General features: G+C 39.5%; 1 protein-coding gene across 3 annotated transcripts in view; it reads left to right on the top strand.

The window, feature by feature from the left end:
* Window positions 1–25,447, top strand: part of SMAP1 (small ArfGAP 1) — a 53,234-nt gene that overhangs the window by 25,289 nt on the left and 2,498 nt on the right. For all 3 annotated transcript variants that reach the window (XM_077926254.1, XM_028722693.2, XM_028722694.2), the window contains 4 exons: window positions 11,616–11,700; window positions 17,726–17,856; window positions 22,449–22,614; window positions 24,183–24,517. In XM_077926254.1, coding sequence (XP_077782380.1) covers window positions 11,616–11,700; window positions 17,726–17,856; window positions 22,449–22,614; window positions 24,183–24,517 — 717 coding nt within the window. The remainder of the gene's footprint in view (window positions 1–11,615; window positions 11,701–17,725; window positions 17,857–22,448; window positions 22,615–24,182; window positions 24,518–25,447) is intronic.

Genomic DNA, 25,447 nt, shown 5'->3' with positions numbered 1-25,447 from the left:
GGAACTACCTGCCAAGCTAGGCAAATAATCTTAACTCAGTATTTACAGTTAAACCATGTCACTCCTACTGTAGTTAGGGTTTTGTTTCCTGTCTCTCAGTTAACCTACAGTATACGTAGCCATTTTTTTCAGACCCTGTATAAGATTTTTGGCTCAGCTTGTCCACTTCTCACATAGATGCTTCAGTCACTAAGCAGTGCTTGATGTTACCCTGAAGCAGGGCAAGCAGTTGCATGAACGACTTGTGTATCTGCTCTTTGTGCTTCTTATGCAGGCCTAAGAACATAGGAAGTTGTCTTATACTGAGTCAGACCATCTATATCAGTGTTGTTTCTACACTGACTGGCAGCTCTCCAGAGTTTCAGACAGAAATCTTTTCCAGACATCTTTACCTACCTGGAGATGCCAGGGAATTCATGTGCTTTACCACTGAGCAGCAGCCCCTTCCACAAATCTTGATTGGGGTCTTTTGTGTTTGCAGCCTCTTGAAGGAATTACACATATTTGCTGTCCATGACCCTTTCCCATATCTTGTTGGAAAAATCGTAGGCACTCCCAAGCCCATCAGAAAGTGGGAGTAGACTTGGGATACCAAATCCAGTGATACGTGGAACAGTGCAGATGGAGCATTGTCTGCATTGGAACTCCTTTCCCTAAATTCAGAACTGTGTGCTGGAATGGCCCCAGTTCAGCCATCCATGCTACAGGTTTCTCTTTCCCTTGTTTCCCCTTCACTAGGGTGAATTGCTAAGATAGTGAAGGACTTACATTGTGCTTCTGCTGAACCAAGGAGGCATAAAATGAAAGAGAGGTGAGATAGAGGCAGAAATGGAGCAAACACACACATATATATTAATGAAAGAAGGAAAGGGTGTGTGTGAGAGTAGGATGAAGAAAGAAAAATGGAAGTAAACAGTGGCTTCAGACTTCAGGTTTATGAAGATTAGAATGTGGTTAAGATTAGATATGGTAAGACCTGTGGGATGAAGAAAGAGGTGATAGCTGAGAGATGGTGCAGACAAAGATGTTTGTGCCTGGGGAGAGGGGAAAGGGTAGCCTCTATGATCTGGAAAAAGAAAGTGCCACTAGGAAATGGGGCTGCAAATGTTTCAGTCTGAGAAACAGAAAAGGGGAGCAATACAGATGGACATGCAGACTGTGATGGTACAGAAGGAAAAGGCATCCTATTGAGTAAGCAGAGCATGCCAAGAAGATGGGAATAAAGAGGCTTAAGAGAAAGATTTCATGGTAAGGGTTACAAGGAAAAAGAAGGTTGGATTAAACACGAAATTAAAATGACAACAAAAGTGCTTTCCAGTGATTATTCAGTTAACATAGAAGTTGCATTCAGAGTGATTAGACTTTCTGCATCCCTTTTCTATAGCTAACAATTGTTTTCTCCTCACAGTGGGATGCAGGCAGCATATGCATCTCACTGCAGGGAAGATTGTGGCATGCATGCCCTTCCAATGTTTCACCAGGGATTAAAATCATATGTGCAAGATCACTCATACATTGCCTTTCCCTCCTGCAGCAAAACTTCAAAGACATTCCTCATTATGTTGAAATTAGCTGTAACAATGTTTGGTGTTTATATATTTTGTTTTATTACAACAAATAGATTCAGGTTTTTCTTTTTCTTTTTAAAATTATTGTGTATACATTTTCCATTTTTCTACGTACATACATTTTACCATCATACATAAATTTTGTTCTGATTTCCCAACCTTACCTTCAATGTTATTCTTAACAAACTAGGCTGGAGTAACAAACAGATAGGCAGCAAAAGATGTATTTGGGTTTTTCATAGGGAAAAATCCCCCCCATCTCACCTTTGTAGTGAGGGAGGGCTAAAAAAACATTCATTATCATGATAAAATTTGTGTTCTCTGAATCTTGGTTTGAGTGGCAGTTCTTGTTCACGCAGCAATTATGGATACTAAAAGATTAAGTGACAGCTTAAAGGCAAATAAAATTAATTTATGTGGCCAGTAATCATAGCATCGTAGATTGGCTTCTGGCAGTGAGGGTCAGAACAAGTTACAAGCTTTTTAATAATATGAACTGCAAATCTGCATTCTGATGGAGTGAAACAATTGCTGGTAATTATCATAGTTGAATACATTTACAGAGAACAACAGCAGTATATACAGCTTATATAAGGAGATGGGAGAGGGCTGGATTTTTTTTTATCACTAAACATGCATGTTCAGTATTCATTCTCTATTCTCCAAAAGAATGTGTAACCAATGAAGGCAAGACAAAAGAATTTCCATGTTTACCAGAGCAGAGGCCCATAAAATATGCTGTCCAGGCTGCTTAATAGTCCATAAAATGTTTTGAACAGCCAGTGTAATCCTAAGAAATCCATGCTTCTAGCCCTTATAGTTTGACAGTGTCTTGGCTGGTGGGGTGGGGAGGGAGAAAGTTCTAATATTTAATCTATATATCAGCCTGTCCACAAGTCCCCATCTCCAAAAGAATCTTTAGTCATCTATCAATAGAAAATTGCCTACCACTCCGGTATGGGGCCAAAGTGTTCCAAGAAAGCCACACAAATACCTGCTGGAACTTTTAAGTATGACATCATTCGCAAGTGGAAAAAAAGTTAAGTTGTCCTCTCATTTTTTGCAGTTCCTCTGCAGGCATACGTTGTCTCAATTTCTAGAATAATCTGCCGTGGGGAAGGAGGAGAGTTGTATGGCTTTATAGACTAATACCTAAAGACCTTCAGCTGCCAATAAGCAGCCTGTCCACCCTTTATTCCTCCAGAAGCCGTGGCTTTTCCAGCAGTGGTGATTTATATGGCTTTCAACTTACCACTGAGACAAGGATCTTGAAAAATTAAGTTAAAGTATTCCTTCATTTTCTCCATTGAGATTGAAAAATACTTCTTTTTGTAACCATCTTTTCAGCTTTTATGGAAGTAAATTATCTATTAATTCTACATAATACCATCAAAGGTAGTCCAACTAGAAAGATTTCCTTGCTTATTGATTCTCTTTTTGGTTCTCTGTAGAGTTATTACAGTTTAACTGCATCCATTAGAATATATTTCAAAAAGTGTTCATAGTGAAATTCATAGGCTGCATTGCCTAGCTGTTCTGGTGTTATTAATTCAGTCCAATGAATGCATGACATTTTTCTAGCACTTTGCTCCTTAATGTCTGTGGGTCAGAGAAGGCTCTGAGAGTGACTTTTGTTATCCAGGATGTGTTGTGAAATCATTAATTCCCATGTTGGACACTGCAAAACAAATAACTGCTCAAGCCTGCTTGGCACATCTTATATTGATCAATTGCCTGCTTTTGTGCTAGCCTAGAAAGAAACAAGGAAAGAAAACTGAATGCTGCTATTTCCTCCTTCTTTTTGATGATTTATAAATAAAATAATGATAGCATAACCATTTATGGATGGAGCTAAATGAGCAAGAGGTGAGGAATGTTAAGCCTGTAGTTAGGAAAAGTATATGGGTTTACCTTTAAAATCATGCAGACCCAGCTGTGTGGATTTATTTAGATATTTTAAAACATTGTTTTAAGCTCTTCACTTAATGGTCTTAATATGGTGGTATTTCCAGAAGTGCATGGATATATTGTGGTTTTGTGGCATATTGCTGTAACTGCATCAGTACTTGAGTCTGTGGGAAAGAATATCAAGAAGGCCAAGATGCTGGTCATTGGAACATAGGTAGAGTTCTATCCCAGCATAGTTCAGACAGGATGCTGGACTGGATGAGATGACAGCCGTTTAATACATCTTCATTAACTCAAGGGCCACACTGGTTTACATTAACTACACAGCAGCATCTCCTAGATGGTAGCCCTTCTAGGAGAAGGAAACTGATCCTAAACCTCTGCTGCTTTGTAGGATATCTTCAGTAGAAGAAAAAAGCTAAGGTGTAAATCCTATACAAATCTGGAGTGGAACCCCTAAAATGGTTGGATGGTGCATTGTACGCCTCCTTCTACTGCAGCCAAGCTGGTGCCAAAAATACTGCTCTGTTTTCCTTTGGATCACATCAGTGGGGTTTTGTCATCTGGGCATCCAGGGAGATCCAGACTCACTGGCTAGGCTTGCATTCTGGGGAGGTCACTTTGATGCTGCTAACACAGCGGTTTGACTTCACCCCGGAGGCACAGTTCATTGTCTCTTGAGATAGACGGATGCCAACATTCTGATATGATGCTTTGAAGATAAATCTGATCATGTGCCCCAGAATTAGTAGATGCTTGCATTGATGGACACTAATGTGTATGTAGCAGACTTATGATTTGATCAATTAATTAATTAAATTGCTAAGCTGAGTCTTTTGCAGGAGTCTACTAAAAGATGAGAAAACTCAAGTGGATTTATAAGGAACTGACTTATGTCTTAACATAGATGCATAAACAAGAATGTATGGTGCATAATGTAAGATGAATGTGTTTCCAACTCAAAGCAACAGCTTTGGTCACCTAGGGCAAACAGCTATTAGTTTTATTCCAGTGGGTTTCTAAATTCTGCATTTATACTTTTAAGTTATTTTTAGTCTTATTGTATCTCCTGTATACCACTTAGAGATGACTGATTAAGCAAATTTGCCCCATATGTAAAGACTTCCATTGTAAGTGGACATATGTGATGCCAGTATATTTTAAGATATACCTGAGTTTATATATTGCTGTAATTTGGATATGGGCAAATCACTGGGGTTGTTCATACACAAGTTAGTTTACGTACTTTAACTTTCAGCTCGTTTTCATTAAATAGTAGTGTTCTCTACCTATTTTAATGTATTCTTAATCTGTACAGATAAGAAGCAATAAACTAAGTAAATCAAGGCAAGAAACATGTAAGTGAACAATAGCTAAGTAGAATTTGGAACAAGGAATGTAGCTAATGAAAACTTGGAGAATTGGTGGGTTCAATTCTATAAGGAAAATGTTCCTTTGAAAACACTTTAGCATCCAGTAAATACAGTGGTACCTCGGGTTAAGAACTTAATTCGTTCCAGAGGTCCATTCTTAACCTGAAACTGTTCTTAACCTGAAGCACCACTTTAGCTAATGGGACCTCCCGCTGCTCCGCCGGAGCACGATTTCTGTTCTCATCCTGAAGCAAAATTCTTAACCCAAGGTACTATTTCTGGGTTAGCGGAGTCTGTAACCTGAAGTGTATGTAACCCGAGGTACCACTGTACTTTCCCAAACCTTGGTTAAGGATGGCTTCCTTGAAGAAGGGGAGTGGAGTGGATATTTTCCTCTTTCCTGGTAGGCAGTTTTATATATCACTCAATCTCTTAACTTGAGAAAACATAGGCTTGTACATAATGCCAAACAAATTATTTTCTTTTTATTGCTAATTATGTAGAACCTAGTCGAGAACCTAGAGCACAACTTAGATAATGGTTCATGTTTATTGACAGCTGATGCAGTCATTTGTGTTTAGGGCTGTTTCTAAAAAGGAACCCAAAGGATTTGTATTGCTTCTTTAAGCAGCATTTATATTCATGAAGGTCTCTCACCCAAACACATAATTAGCAATAAAAAGAAGTACCTGCTCCTTTAGAAGGAGAAGAACCCCAACCAGCCAGAGCAGGCAATTGGCCAGGCTTCTGGACATGGGAGTGACCTACCCACAAAATCTCGAATCTTCCCAGGATAAAATCTCAGTTGATTGGTTCTCGTTTACTCCACCACTGCATTCAAGAACTGCTTCAGTGCTTGCACTGCCTCTCCTGATTCAGATATTATGGAGAAATAAAGAAATGTTAACTGACAAGGTTGCACTAGTACTATACATTTATATATTTTGTTAACAAAAAGGGCTGAAAGGTGTGTTGAACAGCTTTTTCAGATGAGAAGCTTCAGCATGAGTAATAGCTTTTTTTAAATGCATGCTTATTGAAGTAAGTGGTATGAAAAGGGCATATGAGCTGTCAGAGAAAAATATCTGCAGGCCCATTGAAGATTTATAGAAAATTGCTAACATTACTTTCTTGCCTTAAGGGAGTTCTCAAATGTTTAGGCAATCATTTATAAACGTTATTGCCATCAGTACAATAAAGGGGAATGAATCCAGTTACTTTTCTATATAAACATAGTTTATTCTTAATGAGAGTAGAAGAAGGTTTTGTTCAATAATTTCGGAAGCCTTAAATTAGTTCCAAACTTGGTAGAAATCAACTTTAAATATTTTAAAGAAAGCTTTTTGCAGTAGCACATTAGAAGATGAACTTATTAGAAGAGTTCTTATTAGAGGCAAAATGTTTAAAGCAAATTAGACATCGAATGAGCATCTAAATTTTGACTTTGAATTTGGTAAACTACATTCTGTCACTACCTGGCTGTTTCTAAAGTGACTATTAAAGGTAAAGGTAAAGGGACCCCTGACCATTAGGTCCGGTCGTGACCGACTCTGGGGTTGCGGCGCTCATCTCGCTTTATTGGCCGAGGGAGCCGGCGTACAGTTTCCGGGTCATGTGGCCAACACGACTAAGCCTCTTCTGGCGAATCAGAGCAGCGCACGGAAACGCCGTTTACCTTCCCACCGGAGCGGCACCTATTTATCTACTTGCACTTTGACGTGCTTTCGAACTGCTAGGTTAGCAGGAGCAGGGACCGAACAACGGGAGCTATTTCTTAAATGCCAGTGAAAAATAATCTTAACTTTAAAGGTAAAGGGACCCCTGACCGTTAGGTCCAGTCGTGGACGACTCTGGGGTTGCGGTGCTCATTTCGCTTTACTGGCCGAGGGAGCTGGCGTACAGCTACCAGGTCATGTGGCCAGCATGACTAAGCTGCTTCTGGCGAACCAGAGCAGCGCACTGAAATGCCATTTACCTTCTCACCGGAGCAGTACCTATTTATCTACTTGCACTTTGATGTGCTTTTGAACTGCTAGGATGGCAGGAGCTGGGACTGAGCAACGGGAGCTCACTCTGTCGCTGGGATTCGAACCGCCAACCTTCTGATCGGCAAGCCCTAGGCTCTGTGGTTTAGACCACAGCGCCACCCGTGTCCCTACTAATTGTAACTTTAGAGAATACTTAATTTCTACTTGGATATGAGAACTTTCAGTACTGGAATGAAGCTTAATCCAGGCAAGGCAAAGGTACTAATGATCAGTAGAAATGCTGCCTTGGCATTGGAAGTAAAACTTGTCCCAGTGGAGTTTAGACTGGTCTTTTCTGTTTTTTAGGTGTGAGGTTAAGACATGTTCATTTCACCAAACTTTTAGTCTTAATACCTATGGAGTTTTTTGCTTTCTTTTGTTTTAATTGTCTTAGGCTCTTAATGCTCTCCATTTTAAAATATATTGAGATTTTACTGTTAGTAAAAGAGAATAAGGAACAGTATAATCATATAAGCGGCTTACAGTTACTGAAGCATACCATTTTATGTTACTCAGCCCAGCACTCAAATTGGTTGAAAATCACTGCGATTTCAGCTCAAATTTAGCACCATTTCACCAAGTGAAACCAGCCATTTTATTTGTAGCTCTTTGTAGCACTCCTCCCCCTCCCTCTTTCTCTCTCTGAATATTTAGCGTTAGGTTAGTCTGGAAAATTTTAGAAAAGTTTTTTGGGGTTTTTTTATGGCCAGTACTACTGTTTTGCTTCTGCAACAGACTTCCACTTGCACATTAGAATTTCCCCCTCTCCTCTCCCCAAAGCTTCTCATGTACCATCCACAAGGTTGAGGAACCCTCTGGATAAGCTTTTGGGGCCATGCAGGGAGAGGAAAGGAAGGGTAAATCCAATTGCATGAGCAGAAAGCCACTCGTGCTGTATTGGATACAACCCTTGAGTTCCACACACATTTTGGGGGCTGCCACTGCTGAATAACGCACAGTCGCTCTACCTGCTCTGTACTGTTGTTGATACCAAAGCTAATAAGAGAAAGGTTCTGATAGCCTTAGCTTTACTAGAGTTTAAAACATTGTAAAATTAATTTTCTGCAGAGGTTTGGGATATAGACTGCCCTATGTGATAGAAGGCCCAGTGGATTACATTCAAGTTGTCTAAAGGTTCATTTGAAATAATCGGGACATTATCTGGTCTTAAGTATAATATTTTTACACCTTAAATCTTACTTTTTCACTGTGAAGGCTGTATTGGATCAATGAACTCTTTCGAGCAGCTTTAAATATCTCCTGTGGTGCTGGCAGCAAGGACATGTTGAACTTAGAAGAGCAATTATCATAGGGAGCAGTATGTGGCTTGACTACATTATGTTGTTCTACTGACGATTGGTATTTTTCTATTCTCTGGAAGAATCGTAATGGCAAGTTCTATAATGCTTTTGTTCTCCAGCTGCCATGATCAGTTCCATATTGTGTGATAATCATATCCTAGTAAATTAATCCTTGGAGTTGTATAAACCCAGCCAAGTATATAACTATATTAATTGGCAATATTATTATTCTAGGTTTATTAAGGTTCAAACTAAGCAGGGCTCCCTGCCCCCATTTAATTAACATGGTATTATAGTAGGACTTTTTCTTGTTGCAGTAAAATATAATAATACTGTGTGGCATGACATTTTTTTAAAAAAACCACTAAATTCGTAAGCATACCATTTAACAGATTTGCTGTAGACTTTTCATCAAAATAGGTTTTGCACCCTTCTTCCTCTCAGCTTGGTTCATTGAATGGGTGCAATGGTTGAGCTGTTCAAGCTCCAAATCGATAATATAATTTCTTAATTGTCATATTGATGCTTCAGTTGAAGGAGCACTGTGTTTGAGGTGGTTTGAATATTTCCCCTATGATCGTAGATATGTAATGTCCATTCACACATGTAACAACATAGTGCTTGTGATAAATAAAGCCACTTGTCTGTAAGAATATGAAAATTGTCCCAAGCATCTTTTCAGTATTTTTATCCATTTCCTGTAATCTGACTGGAATGCACTGTAATATCATCAAGTTTAAAATCTTCCTTGGAGGCCCTGTTTCACATGCCCTTTCTCACTGAAGTATGGTTGGTGGTGATATGGTAATGCCTTCTTAACAGTGCTGCCAAATTTATCAAACCCTTCCCTGTCAGTTACGGCAGTTACCCAAGGTGGTGGCATTCGTTTGCTCTTCAAAGTACTATGACTGGCTTAATTTTGCTCCTGCTGTCGATGTTTTAGATGTCTGTAGGTGTTGCTGCCAGTTTTAATTATACTGCCTGGACTGCTGCTTTTAATGTATTATTTTAGCGATTGTTGGGTGCCTTGTAGATTTTTAAATAAAAAGGCAGCACATAAGCATTCTAATAATAGCAGTTGCTTCATCTACAGCCACCCTATGCTTCCTAAAGGGTTTTGCTTTACAACTGCAGTGTTCAGGCTTTCAGTTTAATATAATGTAGATATGGATTATGGTAAATATTAATTTTCAAAAATATAAATTCTCAAAAATACATAATTTACTCTGCCCTTTGCAGGAAGTTGTATATCTGTTTTCGACTTCTTGAAACTGATCTCCACTGATTGGTTTAATTGAATTTACTCTGATTCTAACTTTATTATTTTTAAAAAAGATGGATTTTTAAATTTTGTTGTAAGTTTTATTAGTTTTATATTGTACACCACCATGTGACATTTGGATGAAGGACACTTTAGAAATAAAGTAATTATAATTAATAATAATATGCTGAAGATGAAGCAAAACTGGCATCATCCACCACCACCCTGGAATTTTTTTAACTGCAGTTTTATTTGTGGTGTTTGAACCACAGTGGCTATGGTGAAGTATCTCTTAATGTTGCAGTCAGCACAAAATGGCAGTGCATATGTGAACCCATAGTAGTTATCTGTTCAATAGGATAGCAGTTGACACATGCAACTTAACAAGGTGGTTTCATTTGCCTTGTACTACATACTTCATGGCAAGATAGGCCCAAGATAGGTGCTGTCGGACTACAATTCCCATCTGCCCCAGCCAGTATGACTCATAGTTAGGGATGATAGTAGTTCAACAACATCTGGAGAGCAACACATTAGCCAATCCTTTTGTTCTGCCCTGGCTGTGTTTGCGCTTAACCATGTGGTTTCCACAATATAACATTGTACAAGATAAAACTTACTTATTTAGAGCATTAATCCTCCCCCGCTCAAATCCCTAGGTGAACAATAATATGTAAATGAAACTAATATTTTGAAATAGAAACTTAATATAGTTTATAGTAAAATATATTGCTAAGCTATTCAGTTCAAGTGCACATGGTGAACCTTCTTTATATAAATTCACACAAGGTGCTTTAGCTCTAGACCTCTGGGGAAAGGATATGTTAATTCATTAGGAAACACTGCAAAATGTAATATTTTATGAATTTACACCTCACCTTTCATTGTAAAATCGTTTCCTGGGCAGGTTACAAAAACTACACTATAAAAACAATAAAATCAACAGATAATTTTAACATTATAATAAATAAAGAGAATAATAAAAGGATTAAAACAATTCCATCCAGCTGGAAAGATTTTTAAAATTAAATGGCTGGGGAAATAAACCAAAGCGTCTTTTCCTCATGCCACAATAAGTAGAATGTTCAATAATAACCATCCTTTGTGGTGTTCATCCTGCCTGAGACAATGCATCAGTATGATTTTTCTGAAGATTAATGTGTTATTTATTATTACTACTTTTATATCCCAGTCCTCCTCCAAGTAATTCAGAGCAGTGTTTGTGGTTTCTGTCCCCACATTTTATCTATAGCAAAGGCTAGGCTGAGGAATGATAACTATCCCAGGGATAGCTGGTGAGCTTAATGGCAGAGCTGAGTGGGGATTTCGGTCTTTGTCTTTTTTGTCCTAGTTTGACAGTTTAATCTTTACTGCTTTGTTGTATGTGTACAAGTGTGACACGTGACAATAGTTGTTTAGTGGTGAAGTGTGTGAGCTGTGGGCCAGGAGGTCCCCAGTTCAAGTTATGTTTCAGCTGTGAATGTGCTAGGTAGCTTTAGGCAAACAACTATTCTCACCTCGCCATCTGCATTAGGAGGAGAATAATACAAAGGCTGTTATAAGAATTGTTGCAATAATGTATGTGTAGTATTTTGATTACTTGGAAATGTTCCATTATAACACTAGCTCAAACACTGCAACAAAACATTATATTTTGTCGTAAGGTAAAAGTAAAGGGACCCCTGACCATTAGGTCCAGTCATGACTGACTCTGGGGTTGCGGCGCTCATCTCACTTTATTGGCCGAGGGAGCCGGCGTACAGCTTCAGCGTCATGTGGCCAGTATGACTAAGCCGCTTCTGGCGAATCAGAGCAGCGCACGGAAACGCCGTTTACCTTCCCACCGGAGCGGTACCTATTTATCTACTTGCACTTTGATGTGCTTTCGAACTGCTAGGTGGGCAGGAGCTGGGACTGAGCAACGGGTGCTCACCCCATCGCGGGGATTCGAACCACCGACCTTCTGATCGGCAAGTCCTAGGCTCTGTGGTTTAACCCACAGCGCCACCCATATTTTGTCATACTTTTCGCCAAACCACCTCCTGTACATGCTAGTGACACTAATTTTAAAAATAAGAGGTTCAAATGAAATGTGAGACTGGATGAGGTCAGTTATTCAAGATATTTTGGTTTCTATAAGAATCTTAATTATCTTTTCCTTTTCTTAAAAAATAAAGCTTCCGAAGAAAGAGGATCAACAACTGGAACTTAAAGCAAGTCCTAAGAAAGTTCCAGAATCCACTGTCGATCTCTTGGGACTTGGTAAGTAGTTAATTCTTTGTTTTGCTTTGCAGAAAAATGGCAATACCTATACTGCAATAATTAAAGGGGTTTTCCCCCCAAATGCTGGAAAACATTGTTGGTTAATCTGTAAATGGTGTTGTAGTCTGCTAATTTACTTAGAGAGAAAAACTGAAGCAGATCTGTGCCGTCTACTAAACTATAAGTAATGAGCTCCTTAGGGAGTGAGAAGCTATCAAAGTGATCTTCAAAGGACTATGAGCTCAAGCTTTTTTTAAAAAAAAATCTGTTGTTTAAAAATAGTCTTGTTTTATTGAAGTACAAACCTTTCTAATATCCAAGTGAACCTTGTACAGATTCTGTTGTATGTCCCCATCCTAAATATCCATGCAACTAATTTTGCCTGCCCTTTGTAATTAGATTTCTTAAATGGCAGCTCCCTCCCAATTACAGTGGTACCTCGGGTTACAGACGTTTCAGGTTACAGACACTTCAGGTTACAGACTCCGCTAACCCAGAAATAGTTCCTCAGGTTAAGAACTTTGCTTCAGGATGAGACCAGAAATCACGCGGTAGCGGTGCAGCAGCAGCAGCGGGAGGCCCCATTAGCTAAAGTGGTACCTCAGGTTAAGAACAGTTTCAGGTTAAGAATGGATCTCCAGAACGAATTAAGTTCTTAACCTGAGGTACCACTGTATTTTTGAAATTATTGAATTTAAGTAGCTAGTTGTGAGGTGAGATGGCATATGTTTTTCAGAAAATAAAAACAGAATCCCTTGGCAAAACCATGTTTCTAGGAACTTGTGCAAGGTGACAGTTTTCTTCTTATGGAATGTCCAGAGTTTCTCCTATCTTACCATATTCAAAGCATTTTATAATTAATTCGTTCATGATAAACTGCTCAAAGTCCCAGGTGTCGGCCAACATTTTCAGAAGTCTAGCTGTAACCTAAATAATATCATTCCCAAGCCAGCTCTTCAACGTGGAGCCTAATCAGAAACAATTCTGCCTGAGTTCTTACTTAATCCAAACCTGTTTACATATTCTTCCTTCACTTTTATTTTGTTTGAATGGTACTCCAGTGCTGCTGTGTATTCAGTCATTTCTGTGCAGGTTTACTGTTGAATTAGGGATTATCCCCTTCTTTCACTACATTTGGGCTTTACTTAAATTTTTACCTTGAAAAAGCAACTGTTTACATGTCAAATGCTTGCTTTTGTTCAAACTAGTCTAGCATTCATGGGATATTATTTTTTAGAGTAGATCAGACCAAGTTTAACCAATCTGAATAACCTCTGTTAGCTTTCCATATCTTAATTGTGTAACTAATGCCTCTTCTGGTGTAGGAGCTTAGAGTCTTGAGTCCTGTGATAGACTGAAGTATGAAATACCACAGCAGAAAGCAAGTGACAATAAATGTGGCTAAGATTGCATATTTTTATTGAGCCAGCACATTGATGGAAATGTACAAAACAAGTTTCAAACATTTCTGGCTGGGCTGCACCAAGAGGATAGGTTAGCCTGTTTCATTTCAACAAGTCTGATGCATTTTAAGTACAGTACAGTCTTACCTTGATTGTCGAACGGAATCCGTTCCGGAAGTCCGTTCAACTTCCGAAAACTTTAGAAAACCAAGACGCAGCTTCTGATTGGCTGCAGGAGCTTCCTGCACTTAATCGAAAGCCGCAGAACCCGCGTCAAATGTTCAGCTTCCAAAGAACATTCGCAAACTGGAACACTCACTTTTGGGGGGTGTGGCGTTCAGGAGCCAAAACAAATGAGTACGACTAGTTTGACTCAAGAATCCTGTTCCTCTAAAACACTTGCTGTAAATAAACTTTCAGTTGAACTAATAATATAACATGATTGAATGGCTTCTGCAAACATACAAAGAAATCTTAGTAAGTTTATATAATATAGCAGTTTTGGAGGAGAAGTTAGTATCTCAGAAAGGTGACTGTTCTGTCCAAATCCAGTAGATCCAACAGCTTAGGCCCCATCTTTATTACACATTGAAAGCACTATCATACCACTTTAAACAGTCAAGCTTCCATCCAAGGAATCCTAAGAACTGTCATGTTTAAGGGGGCTGATTCCCCTCACAGAGCTTCAGTTTGCAGTTGAGGATTGATCATGGCAGTTTTGGAATTTAAACAGCTCCTAATCTCTTAGCAGTTCAGGGAAGCAGTCCTCGCTTGTTGGTTAGGCTTTTCTGCCTTATTCTGAAGAGCAGCAACTCACTCCCCTTGTGCCTGTGCACAGCAAGGGCATCACTTACCTGTTACTGGTACTCTTTGCCACCCTTGCCCATCTGCATTTCCTCATCTGCTATAGATCATGTGAATTCATGCATTACAAGTATAAAGGTACTCTAGAAGCTGCTGCATTGTTAGAATTTTGGCCTTGTTGCATCAGTATATAAATATCACCCCAGTGGCCAAAGAACTCCAGGGGAGTTCTGTTTTATTGCACGGGTGTGAATAGATGGACCATAAACCCCCAGGTAGGGGATAGTTATAAATATAGCATGCTTATCAATGTGTTTCATAGTTAGGTGCTTTGCCAGAATGATTGTGGTGGTGTCCCTGTGCAGAACTACACACCTTGCCAACTGCTAAGTCATGCACCTCAGTGAACGGTGCATTTTGGTTCTTTTCCAACTCAGCATCCTTTTTAAAATATAACTACAGACAAATAATTGTCATTTCATTATGAGTATATAAAAATAAGTGAAATGATAGATCTGTAGTAGATGACCCTTGGGGTCCCTTTCAACTCTACAATTCTATGATTTGAAGAATAGCAGACCTGGGTTTTCCAATTTGCAGATAACTCCCTTTCTTTTACTTTCTAAAAATGGCACACCTTATATTGTGAGATGTTTTGCAACGCTGCAGAATGTTTAAGTATTAGCTTTTCCATCATGTTGAAAGGTTGAATTTGCAAAAAGAAGCAAAACTCGTTTGCCATTTGATGCATCATTTACCAGTTAGATGTACTACACAAAAAACAAGAGATGAGTATGGATGGTTGCACATGTTGAAGTAACCATCACAGTGTATTAGCATTAAAATGGATAGTCCCAACCTTTCTGTGGGGGCATAAGTAAATTACTATGCTCTTTCACTTCAAATTTATCATAAGAATGATGGAAGATAAGGAAGATGCTTATTGAAAACAAGTGAAATATGTAACCTTATTAACCTTCAATTACAAGAAGAGCAGAAAGCAGTTCAATAGATATTAGAATATGACTGCTAATCAAATAAGCTAGCCAGCCATTTTAGAGGATGCCTATCATGCTTAGTGTCATTTACCCACCTCAGAAACAATACCTTGCCTGGAAGCTTTCTGGATAAGCAATATATCCCTTGAGATTTTTTGGTGCAGCTTATTCTCCTCTGCAATTCTGGGAATGCAGCATTAATAATAAAGAAGTTCTCTGGGCAGTTTACATAGACAGTAAAATACAGAAGACAATTTACAATAAAACCCTTTAAAACTGAATAATAAATCGCAAAGCCCAGGTTTTTGTTTTTTAAAAAAACAGACAGCTAAAATCAGCATAAAACACAGCAGCTAGAGCTGTATGTAGCAAGGGAGAGTTTGGTGCAAAAACCGAAGCAGCTGCTAGGTTATCTCCAATACCCTGTACTCATAAGGTATAAGTAGGTTCAGGTATCTGTAGATGTGTCGTCCCTGACTTGGTCTCTTGAAACCTTTTTAGGTTTCCCCCCCTCAAACATCTGTCATTACTCATATTGTAGTGAACTGCAAGGTAAAGCCTAGATTACTTTCTCCCTGTAGTAAAATAAAGTGAGGAGCAAGTGGTAGATTGTGTATGTCTGTGTGTGTGCCCAAGACACACTTACTCGATTGAGATTTTGACTTTGTATGTAACTTCTGAACGGGCTTCTTGTCAGGTGTACAATTTATAAATTTATAGATTTGCAGCTGTTCAGCAAAAAGATGTTTCCCGAATGGCTTGCAGAAATTAAAATGGAAAGGGGGAAAAACCCCTCTACCCCTGTTTACTCATACTCATAGTTGCCCGAACTTGTTTTGAAAACCAGGTTTTGGTTTACCTTTAATTTTGCCATCTTTAAGTTATTTTCCTAGCTAGAACTAGAAAATGTTAGGAGTAAGATGAATAGGTATTCTTCTGTATTGTAATGACTATATAAAAATTCCTTGCATGATCTTACTATCTTATCTCTTTATCCTTAACTTTGGCAACTCCAAAATATAAAAGCATTCTGAGAAAGAAATGTGTTTTCATTAAGGATCACCAGTTAGAAATGGATGGCCAAAATGATGATGATGATTCTGCTCCAGAACATAAGAATTGGGAAACCAAAAATATATTCAAAGATAATTCCGGAGCTGGCTAGATGCTTGATTTCTACCTTGAGTATCCCTTCTCTAAATATGATTAGCAGCACCTGTGGTCACTTCTTATGCCACTATTCACACAATGTGACAAAGGAAGCTGTCAGATCTTGTGCCAACCCAAAAGCTTTATTTTCCTCAGAGGAAGCATTGGGAAGGTAGCTTGTTAGTACTTGATAAAGAATTGCTGTTCTTGTGGAGGCTACGCTTGAAACATAAAAAAATACCAGTGTTAAGGAAATTGTTGTGGTTTGTACAGCTGTGATACATTTACCTCCTCCCCTCAAATTCCATGTTATCAGGAGGTGTTAATCTTTATGGGTTAATAAGTATATAAATTGTGGCACATTTACAGTTGCTATGGGAACCAGAACTCTGATTGCCTGACTTCAGTGTAGAATCCCTAGTGTACAGTTGCAATAGTGCTTTTGCATTTACTTTCATAACAAGAGAAGAATGAAGTGAGCAAAAATACCCCGGTGACTGCTGAAATGTGCTGTTCATTTGCCACTGAAGGGCTTGTTCATTGAGAACGAAAATATATTATAAAGGCTTTATTCTATATATGTTAAAATACTTGACTCAAATCATGTGAAAATACAAAATAGGATCTGTATAGTATCCTTCTAGGCCACCTATCTAGAAACTGTAGACTTTATCCTCTATTCTCCATTGTAGACTAGGCATCTGTTAACCAGTATGTACTTGTGGTTCTTTGGGCACCCTGGATACTATTTTTGGACTTCAGAATAATGGTGTTAATAAAGAGCTGTACTATGTCATATTGCAGCTACACAAACTTAAAAATTAAGTGCACACACAATGGGAGATACTTTTATCGATTCAGATGGAGGGCAGGGAAGCCTTGATGGTAGGTCATAAACCTGAGTTAATCAAGAAAAATAGTTTCAGAATGTATCAGACAGTGCTGGTCTGATTTGAAGGAAGATGTTGATAATGTGAAGAAGTTTAAACTTTGTAGTTCTTTTCCCTTTTCAATAAGTATAGCCTTTCCTTTGAAGATCCTGGGAATAATGTTGCAAGGAAGAACGAGATCTTTCTTCCATTGTCGTTAATGAGAGGGAGGCGTGCAAGGAGGTTCTTTGGCTGTAAGAATAGCTAAGCAGTTGAACAATGGCTGAGAGAGACTGCATGGTCTTTTATCTGATGCAGCAATGTATTTGTTGGCTTGATTTATAAGCTATGAATCCTGATGCAAGAACTTACAACCTATGTATCTAGTAGTGATCTTTTCCGAACTTAACATTTATATAGCAAATTATTGCAGTGCTTACGTCCAAAGGGTTTGGTTACTTGTGAGAAGGATTTCTATTTTAAAAGTTACAGTGCTGGTAACCAACAGTGCTTTAGGCAGCTTGTAGAAATGTGTAATTCTGTTAAACCAGCTTAGATGCCATTAGGTTGGCCTCGGGCTGTGTTTTAATGCGTTCAAATTTTGCTAATTACGTTGGCATGTTGTAGCTTTTAAATTACGACGAGCTGGCAGAATACTAGAGGAGCCTGGATTCAGTGCTATGAATGCTTGGGTATTTCTACCAACACGGGATACCTTTAAGCAACGGCTTGCTTTGTACATACTTTGCAATTATCAAAAAATTGGTTTAACGTTTTGCCTTTTAAAACACTGTCATTTAAGATGGCCCTGCTGATTCCTCCGTTACAAATGGAAGCATCACAACTCCTGCTGCTGTATTGAATGATGACCTGGATATATTTGGCCCAATGATCTCTAACCCATTGCCAGCCACTTCTATACCTCCTGCTCAGGTAAGCAGCAAAATTTAGCATGCCTAGCCCTTTTTAAAATTTATTGTTGATTGAGATGTTTACATTAGAAATGACAAGCCTGCCTAAAAATATAAAGATGACTTGTATCAGCTGTCCCGTTAAAATCACTTTCATCTTCTTACTAGAGAGATTGGCAGGCAGTGAAGCTTGCGTTGGTTATGGACACACAATTTATAAGGCCATGCCCAGTGTTAGCATAAGAAATAAGTTCTTCACATTTGAAACAGCAGTGGGAAAAGAAACTGGCCATAGGAAAGCCAGTGTTATGTAGCCCCTCAATTTAAGAAGAGAGCTCAATTTTACTCATGCATTCCATATTTTATTGCACTTCAGCAGCTGGCCTCATCAATAGCATGCTATTAATATGAGTACCAATACCTTGCATAATTTCTTTCCAAACATTATAGTATGAGGCATCTTTTAGCTCACTAAGTGCTATAATATCTCTGTGGAGAGGGAAGCTAGTATTTAGTCTTAGGGTGGTTTTTTTTTTAAAGGTTTAGATACATTTTCTAGATGTTCGGTCTGTCTGGGCTGTTCAACCATTACAGCTAATATTCATCTTTTATGTTTAGAGGTATTATGCTTCAGACTTCCATAGCTCTGGGATGAGCATCATCGATATAAATAACCAACCTTTCATGTTTATGAACATCCCTGGGGGATTTAACAAGGCTTTGCCTGGAGCACAATGCTGAGTGGAGTCCAGTGACCTGATTAGTAATATGCATAATAGTATAAAGGCACAATATATTAAGACTTGGTGTTAACTCTCTCAGTAGCTTCCAGACTAGTGATAACTAGATGGTTTCAACAGAGGCTCACTATTATGAGGCTCATTAAGATTTAGTGGCACATTTTGGCAATGAAAATTCTTTCCCTTTAAAGTGTGCAGAGGCCTAGTTAGTCCAGCTGATCTCTTAATGGTTTTGTAGATTTATTGATCTATGACTCTGGCATGGTTTGTTTTTTTAATTGTTTGTGATTAGTGAACTGAAAAGTGGGAGTGGTCAGGTGTGCTGCCCATGTCTCCTTTTTGTTATTTGATTAAGGGTGTTTATTTTCCTTTTGTGATATTATTATCACATCTTTAGCCCACATTTCCTCCCAAGCATCTCATACATGGTTCTCACACTTCCTATTTTATTCTCACAAGAGCCTTGTGAAGTTGAGTTGAGTAGTTTGAGAGACAGTGGCTAGCCCAGGGTCACCCAGTGAGCTTCAAAGATGAGTGGGGATTTGAACCCAGGCCCTAGTCCAGGGGTGCCCAAACTTTTTTCAAAGAGGGCCAGATTTGATGAAGTGAACATGCGTGAGAACCGACCAAAGTTGTTGAACTTTTTTTTTAGGATTTAACCTCAGGACATATACTGCCAAGGGTGCCAGATTAAATCAACTGGCGGGCCAGATTAGGTCCCTGAAACAGACTTTGGACATCCCTCCCTAGTCCAACACACTAACCATGCATCACTGTTGTTCTGTCTTCTTGATGTTGTCTCATTAAAAACTGAAAGCTCTTCAGGGTAACAGCTTAATTCCTTTTTCCGTGATGTTCATGGTCTTCCTGTTCACTGCTTGCTCTTTCTTATGCTAACTCATTTTGTGCATGTAATGCTTTCTGTTACTGTGCTCTGAGGCTTAAGCTCCTTACCTTATCTTTACAAAGAACAGAACAAAACACTTTGAGTGGAATTCAGCATAGCAGTAAGATTTTTCCATCAGGCAAGGAGAAATGCTCTTGCTGATGGAATTATCTCCCCTCTCCTTGCCCTAGACACTGAGGTTTCTCCTGACCCTCCAAAGTTGAATTTAGGGAGGCAGGGCAAGGGGGGGGGAAAGCCCCATTGCAATAACAGGAGTCCTTCCACTAGCAGAGCAAGTTAGTTAAATCAAGCCCCATGACATTTTTAAAAAGTAATTTTTCCATCAACTACTTTCCATTTTTAGGAAGGTGAAGTGCTATCTAAGTGATATATGACCTTGGCTTGTTCTCTTCTCCTTTTCTGTTCTTCCTGTGCCCCATTCTCTTGCAGATGGGTAGATTGTAGCCCTTCAAGCATGGACTTCTTTTTCTCCTTTTGCTGTGTAGTTCTCAGGTTATTTTAGATACTCTTACATTTGACAAGTGAAAAATTTGAACTTGTTCCAATACTAGAGCAGACTCTTGTGGCACATGAAAGGTTAACAACTTTTATTATGACATAAACTTTTGTGGACTGTAGACTGCTTCCTCAAATATTAATATATATCAGATGACTTGAAGGTGTGAAACCACTTCAGACAAGAGCACTTTTGTATATTTTGAATCACTGCACAATCATAATTTTTCAGTTGTGAGTGGTGAGATTTTAGAAATTTGCCTGGAGAGAGTTTTCCAGCAGTAGGAGTTTTTCAGTTACATTATACTAGTCCTGAGTCCACCCATGGCAATAGTCTTTTCCCCTTCCAATGAAACTGGATATGAATAGCTCTTTTCTGTATGAGGGCCTAAATTGGGTAGAGGGTGAGCATTCATCCCACCACCTGTTTACCCATGCATGCCACCCATGGCTGTTGTTCCATCCTCTCTATGTGCTGAGCCCTAGGGGGAAAGCATTTTGGAACTCCCTCCCCTCTGTGATATGGTGGGCACCTACTTTTTTAAAAAAAGTTGTAGTTGCCAGCTGATGACCTTGTTATTCATCCAGACTTTTATTGGAATCTGATCCCAGTATTGAATTTTCAGTTGTCTGGTTCTGACCTGCATACCTTGATTTTAGCAAGTGTATTGTGAATTCAGAACTTATTTAAGCTACAGCTCTGAAATCACTGTATAATGAAAAGTCAGTAAGAAATGTTCAAAATTAAATAGATAAATGAGCAAAGTAGCATACACTATTTCCCCACAGGCTTGGGATAGCAGCTGGGCCAACATCACTAGGAGATTTGAACCTGGGTCTCCTGGGTCCTAGGTTGACACATTAACCATGCTACCTCCTGTTTCTGGTCGATTAGTTACTTGCATTTCTTTTCAGAGGTGCCATTCTTACAGACATACTAAGATTTATGGAAGAGATGCTTTTCTTCATGCTTCACTGAGGTCATAAAAAATGTGAGAATTTCTAGTTTCTAAAGGTGCAGTTCTTCCTTACAAAGACTACTGAACCATTCAAGCTGTGACCTTTATGCACTGTGCGGAACACGGGGCAATACAAAATTTATCCTTTTGTGGTTCTGCTTTTAAAACACAGTTGAAGCCTTTAAGAATCTAAGCTTCACAAACCACTTGAGATCTTTTTCAAAAATCTTGTTCTTAAGCAGTGACCCTAAAATTAAAACTGGCAGCTTCCAAAACTTACCTTATGCAGTTCTCGTAACCCTGCCTTGAATTAGCTGAAAGTAATAGATCTATGACAGTAGTTCTGCTCAGTATTTCTTATCATATGAAATTGCTTCATCTGATCACTACTTTCTTTAGTTTACTTGAGAAAAATTATAAGCAAACCAAAATGAAGTTTCATAGAATCATAGAATCGTAGAGTTGGAATAGACCACAAGGGCCATCGAGTCCAACCCCCTGCCAAGCAGGAAACACCATCAGAGCACTCCTGACATATGGTTGTCAAGCCTCTGCTTAAAGACCTCCAAAGGAGACTCCACCACACTCCTTGGCAGCAAATTCCACTGTCGAACAGCTCTTACTGTCAGGAAGTTCTTCCTAATGTTTAGGTGGAATCTTCTTCCTTGTAGTTTGGATCCATTGCTCCGTTTATCTGATGGTGTTTTCTCCTGGAAAAGTGTTTGCATGTAATGCAGCCAAACGAATACTGTACTTGCAGTTTGCACAATGTTACATGGAGGCAAGTAAGAAGTAAAGGAGAATAAACCCACCAAGAATCTGGGACTAGAATAGAGATGATGAACAGTTGTAATGGGTGTATGTGTGCATCACAAGTAGAACAAATTCTGCAAGAGACAATTTTGTGCAATTTCTTTGTAAGCTTTTTATTTAAAAACAGATGGACAGATGATGAAATCTTCAATACTGTGTGTATGTTTATGTTGGCATATTTGCTATGTATACAGTGGTGCTGCACCGCATAAACTATGAAACAGAAGCATGTATGTGCATCTTCAAACAACTGTTTGTACACATCTGATGATCCTGGGCCAGTCAAGGTTCCCAGATGTGCATATATACATGTGGAAGACATAAATTTTACATGCTAGCCGTAGGTAATAAATTTGCTGTATAAAAACGTGTAGCTGTTGTACTTTTGTTCATGTTGCATAAACTTCTGGATTATTTGTCATAATATATGTCATTGTAACTTGCACAAAGGAAACATTGGTAAATAATTAGTATTGTGTTATACATATGCAAGCATTTGTTTGTTAGTGGGGTTTTTTGCAACGTTAGGACATTTTCCTTTACAGTACTTACAAATTTTGGAGAGAGATGCTTGTAATTCGAAAGTTTGGTTACTAATACAATAACTAAATCTTTGCATTGTGTTTGAAAACACATGGCCCTTTAGCTAATGTATTTGGTGATAATGGTTTTCAGTAATCTCATTTGACTTTCTTCCCAGACTGCTTCCACTAACACTGCAGCTGCCGCCTTATCTGCTGCATCTGGAGATCTTGATCTGTTCACTGAACAAACAAAATCAGAAGAGTCAGCAAAGAAACTGCTCTCCAAAGACTCCATCCTGTCATTGTATGGCACAGGTACTATTCCGCAGCAAAATCCTCCAGGTAATTGGTTTTCAAATTTATTTCTAAATGTCTTAATTAAAAGTTGTGCCTAGAACACATAGTTGGGGCTCTCGCGCTTTCTCCCTGCAGCAAAAAGTGTGTATTAGTGATAAGTGGGATTTATTTCCCCCTTTTTATTATTAAAAAACTAACATCAAGCAGGAGGCCTAAAGAAGGAAATTATTCAAAACTGAGCATTGTAATTTGAAGGCTACAGCTATTCACAGAAAAGGTTAGGAGCCAATTTGGAGAAGAGGAGGCTTCTATTCAGAGGAGGGATCTTCTTGGTGCTGTTCTTCTTTGCCCCTGAGTAGCTACTCCTCATGATCTTCAGTATGCTCACAATCATTAATGGTTTTATCAGGGTTACTATTATTGTTATTACTGTTATAGAAACATATCTGCCAGAGCTGGTCTCTGCTATTGAAAAGGCTCTGGGGCTGCATTCCAGGAAGCTTTGACTGCAATTTAAGGTCTCCTTCCATGAAATGCTGTTGGAAACGGGGGGCGGGGGGAGGGGGGAGGAGGAGGATGAGTATAAGAAGTAAATAGCTTGAGTGGGAAAGTAAAAGACTGTGGAGGGGTGTGTAAAGTTGGATTTGAGGTCAAAAATAAGAAGGAAAGGTGGAAGAGAAAATTACCCTCTAAACCCAGAGGTGGGGAACCTGATCTGGCCAGAGGGCCAAATTCTTATCCCCCCTTACCCTTGTGGACAGAGCCACCCTCCTGTCCAAGTGATCAGCAGGCTTGGTCACCACCTATTCGTTGATGGGCAGTGACTTCATGCCTGCTTTCTGCACAAGTCAGCCTGGAGACTGGAGTTTCCCCACTCTTGCTGTAAGCCTAAACCAGAAACCATAACAAATCCCATAATCCACCTTAGGCTCTTTCCCAGGTCTCAGGAGAGTAGCAGTCATCAGATTCTGTCATTGCCCAGTTCTTGGTTTCTCTTTAGGAGCTGCTGTTCATGAGGTAAAGCCAGGTTGGAGGAGCGGGAGCAAAGGAGTAGCTTGCCAGTGCCTTGCCTCTGCAGGTAGCCCAGAGTGTTGTGGGGTGAGGGAGCTATCCTAGCTTGTAAGGGAACAGAGAAGGAGCAAAAGGTGGCAGCAGCTTCAGGGAAAGCCTGCTTCCTATCTCCTTCAGCGACACAACCACAAGATCATCAGGCCTAACTTTAGGTACTACTGACAACTAGGTGCTTGGATTTTTGCACCCATGCTTCTTGTTATACCCCAGCCACCTTAAATGTCTAAGGATTGTGGGTTTGTCATTAAATAGATTCCTTGCCAACATTCATTGAGCCACATGTAGATCTTAACACTATTTGTACACTGTCTTGAAGGGATAATGGATCCCTCAAAGGTAGTCTACAAATCAGAAAATGAAATTAAAAATGATTTAAGTAAAGCAGCTACTTCCCACTCCTATGGATATCAGTTTTGTTTTTTGCCTGATGTAACGGAAGTTTGGTTGGCAAATTTAGCAAAAGCAGGTTTTGTTTTTAGAACTTAAAACTTTGCTGACATAATGGAATTTACTCCTTTCCTCTTCCATTTTGCCTAATACAGGTGTATTCATGGGACCACAACCTATTCCCTTTACTGCACAACCACCAGCTCATTTTCAAGGTTTTCCAGCCATGGGAGTGCCTGTACCTGTATCTGTACCTGCAGCCCCTGCAATGATGGGAACCATGATGGGGCAATCGGTGCCTGTCATAGGACAGAACACAGGCATGATGGTGGGCATGGGAATACCTAATGGTTTTTCTGTCACTACACAAACTGCTGGTTTGGGACTTCCTCAAAACGTTGGACCCCAAGGACCAATGGTGGGGCACGTAGCCCCACCACAGAAATATGGTATACAGCAAAATCAGCAAGCCCAGTGGAACCTTTCTCAGGTGAGAATGAATATACATTTTCTCCTTGTGGGGGGAGGGTGCTACAGAGAGGAGCAACTTCTTAGAATTAAAACCTGGTTATGCATATAACGTCAATAGAATTTAAAATAATAATAGTAAAACCAGTTATGCAGGAGGTGCCGTGATGCTGATTGCTAGGAAGCTATTGCTGCAGTTAGGAGGAATTAATACACCAGCAGGACTGTAAATCCTGCCATATTGTATTTGTTTTCAAGATTACTTTTTGGCATTATCATCCACTTTAAACAATTTGTTAGAAGGGTGCTAGTACAAGAATGGCTTGGTAATTTTGGTGCATTACTCCTTAATTCAGTATACTAGACACTAGACAACTTTGCGTGTCATGTTCAGCAAAACTATGGGTGTGCTGTGGCCTAGCAGGATGGTGCCAATGTGCAGGCTCCCAGGGAGCAGCTCTTGGCTGCTTTGCTCTTGGCTCCACCCTGCTGTTTTTTATTCCCGTTGGATAGCAGAGCTATCCAAGCTGTAGCTTAGCACAGGGGGTGGGGAAATTCCGTGGCCCAACAGGCTAAATCTTTATATCCCAGCAGGCCAACTTTGGCAGGTGGGAAGTCTCTCTGCCTGTCAACATTCAAAAGGTACTGTGTTTCCCAACCAGGTGGTGGTTGGGAAATTTGGAAGTACTGCACAAAGCGGTTTTGCAAGCCCCATGCTTAGCATTTGAGAAGAGCAACACCTCCCCAATGCCTTGAAAGCTGCAGGCATAGCAGGTCGTCCAGCCCCTGGCTTAGTGCATCATTTGAACCTGCTCTTGTGATTAGTCTCTACCCTCCCTAACCATGAGCTGTAGCCAAGGTTTCACTGGCGTGTATGAATGGCCGTGTCACTGTACTTTGTGTGTATGTGTGCATGAATGGTACAATATATTAGCTAACGTTTTAAAAGTAC

This window comes from Podarcis muralis, chromosome 3 (assembly GCF_964188315.1).
Source record: "Podarcis muralis chromosome 3, rPodMur119.hap1.1, whole genome shotgun sequence".
NCBI classification, from domain to species: Eukaryota; Metazoa; Chordata; class Lepidosauria; order Squamata; family Lacertidae; genus Podarcis; species Podarcis muralis.
The sequence above is the reverse complement of the archived record's forward strand: the minus strand, read 5'-3'. Positions and strand labels throughout refer to the sequence as shown.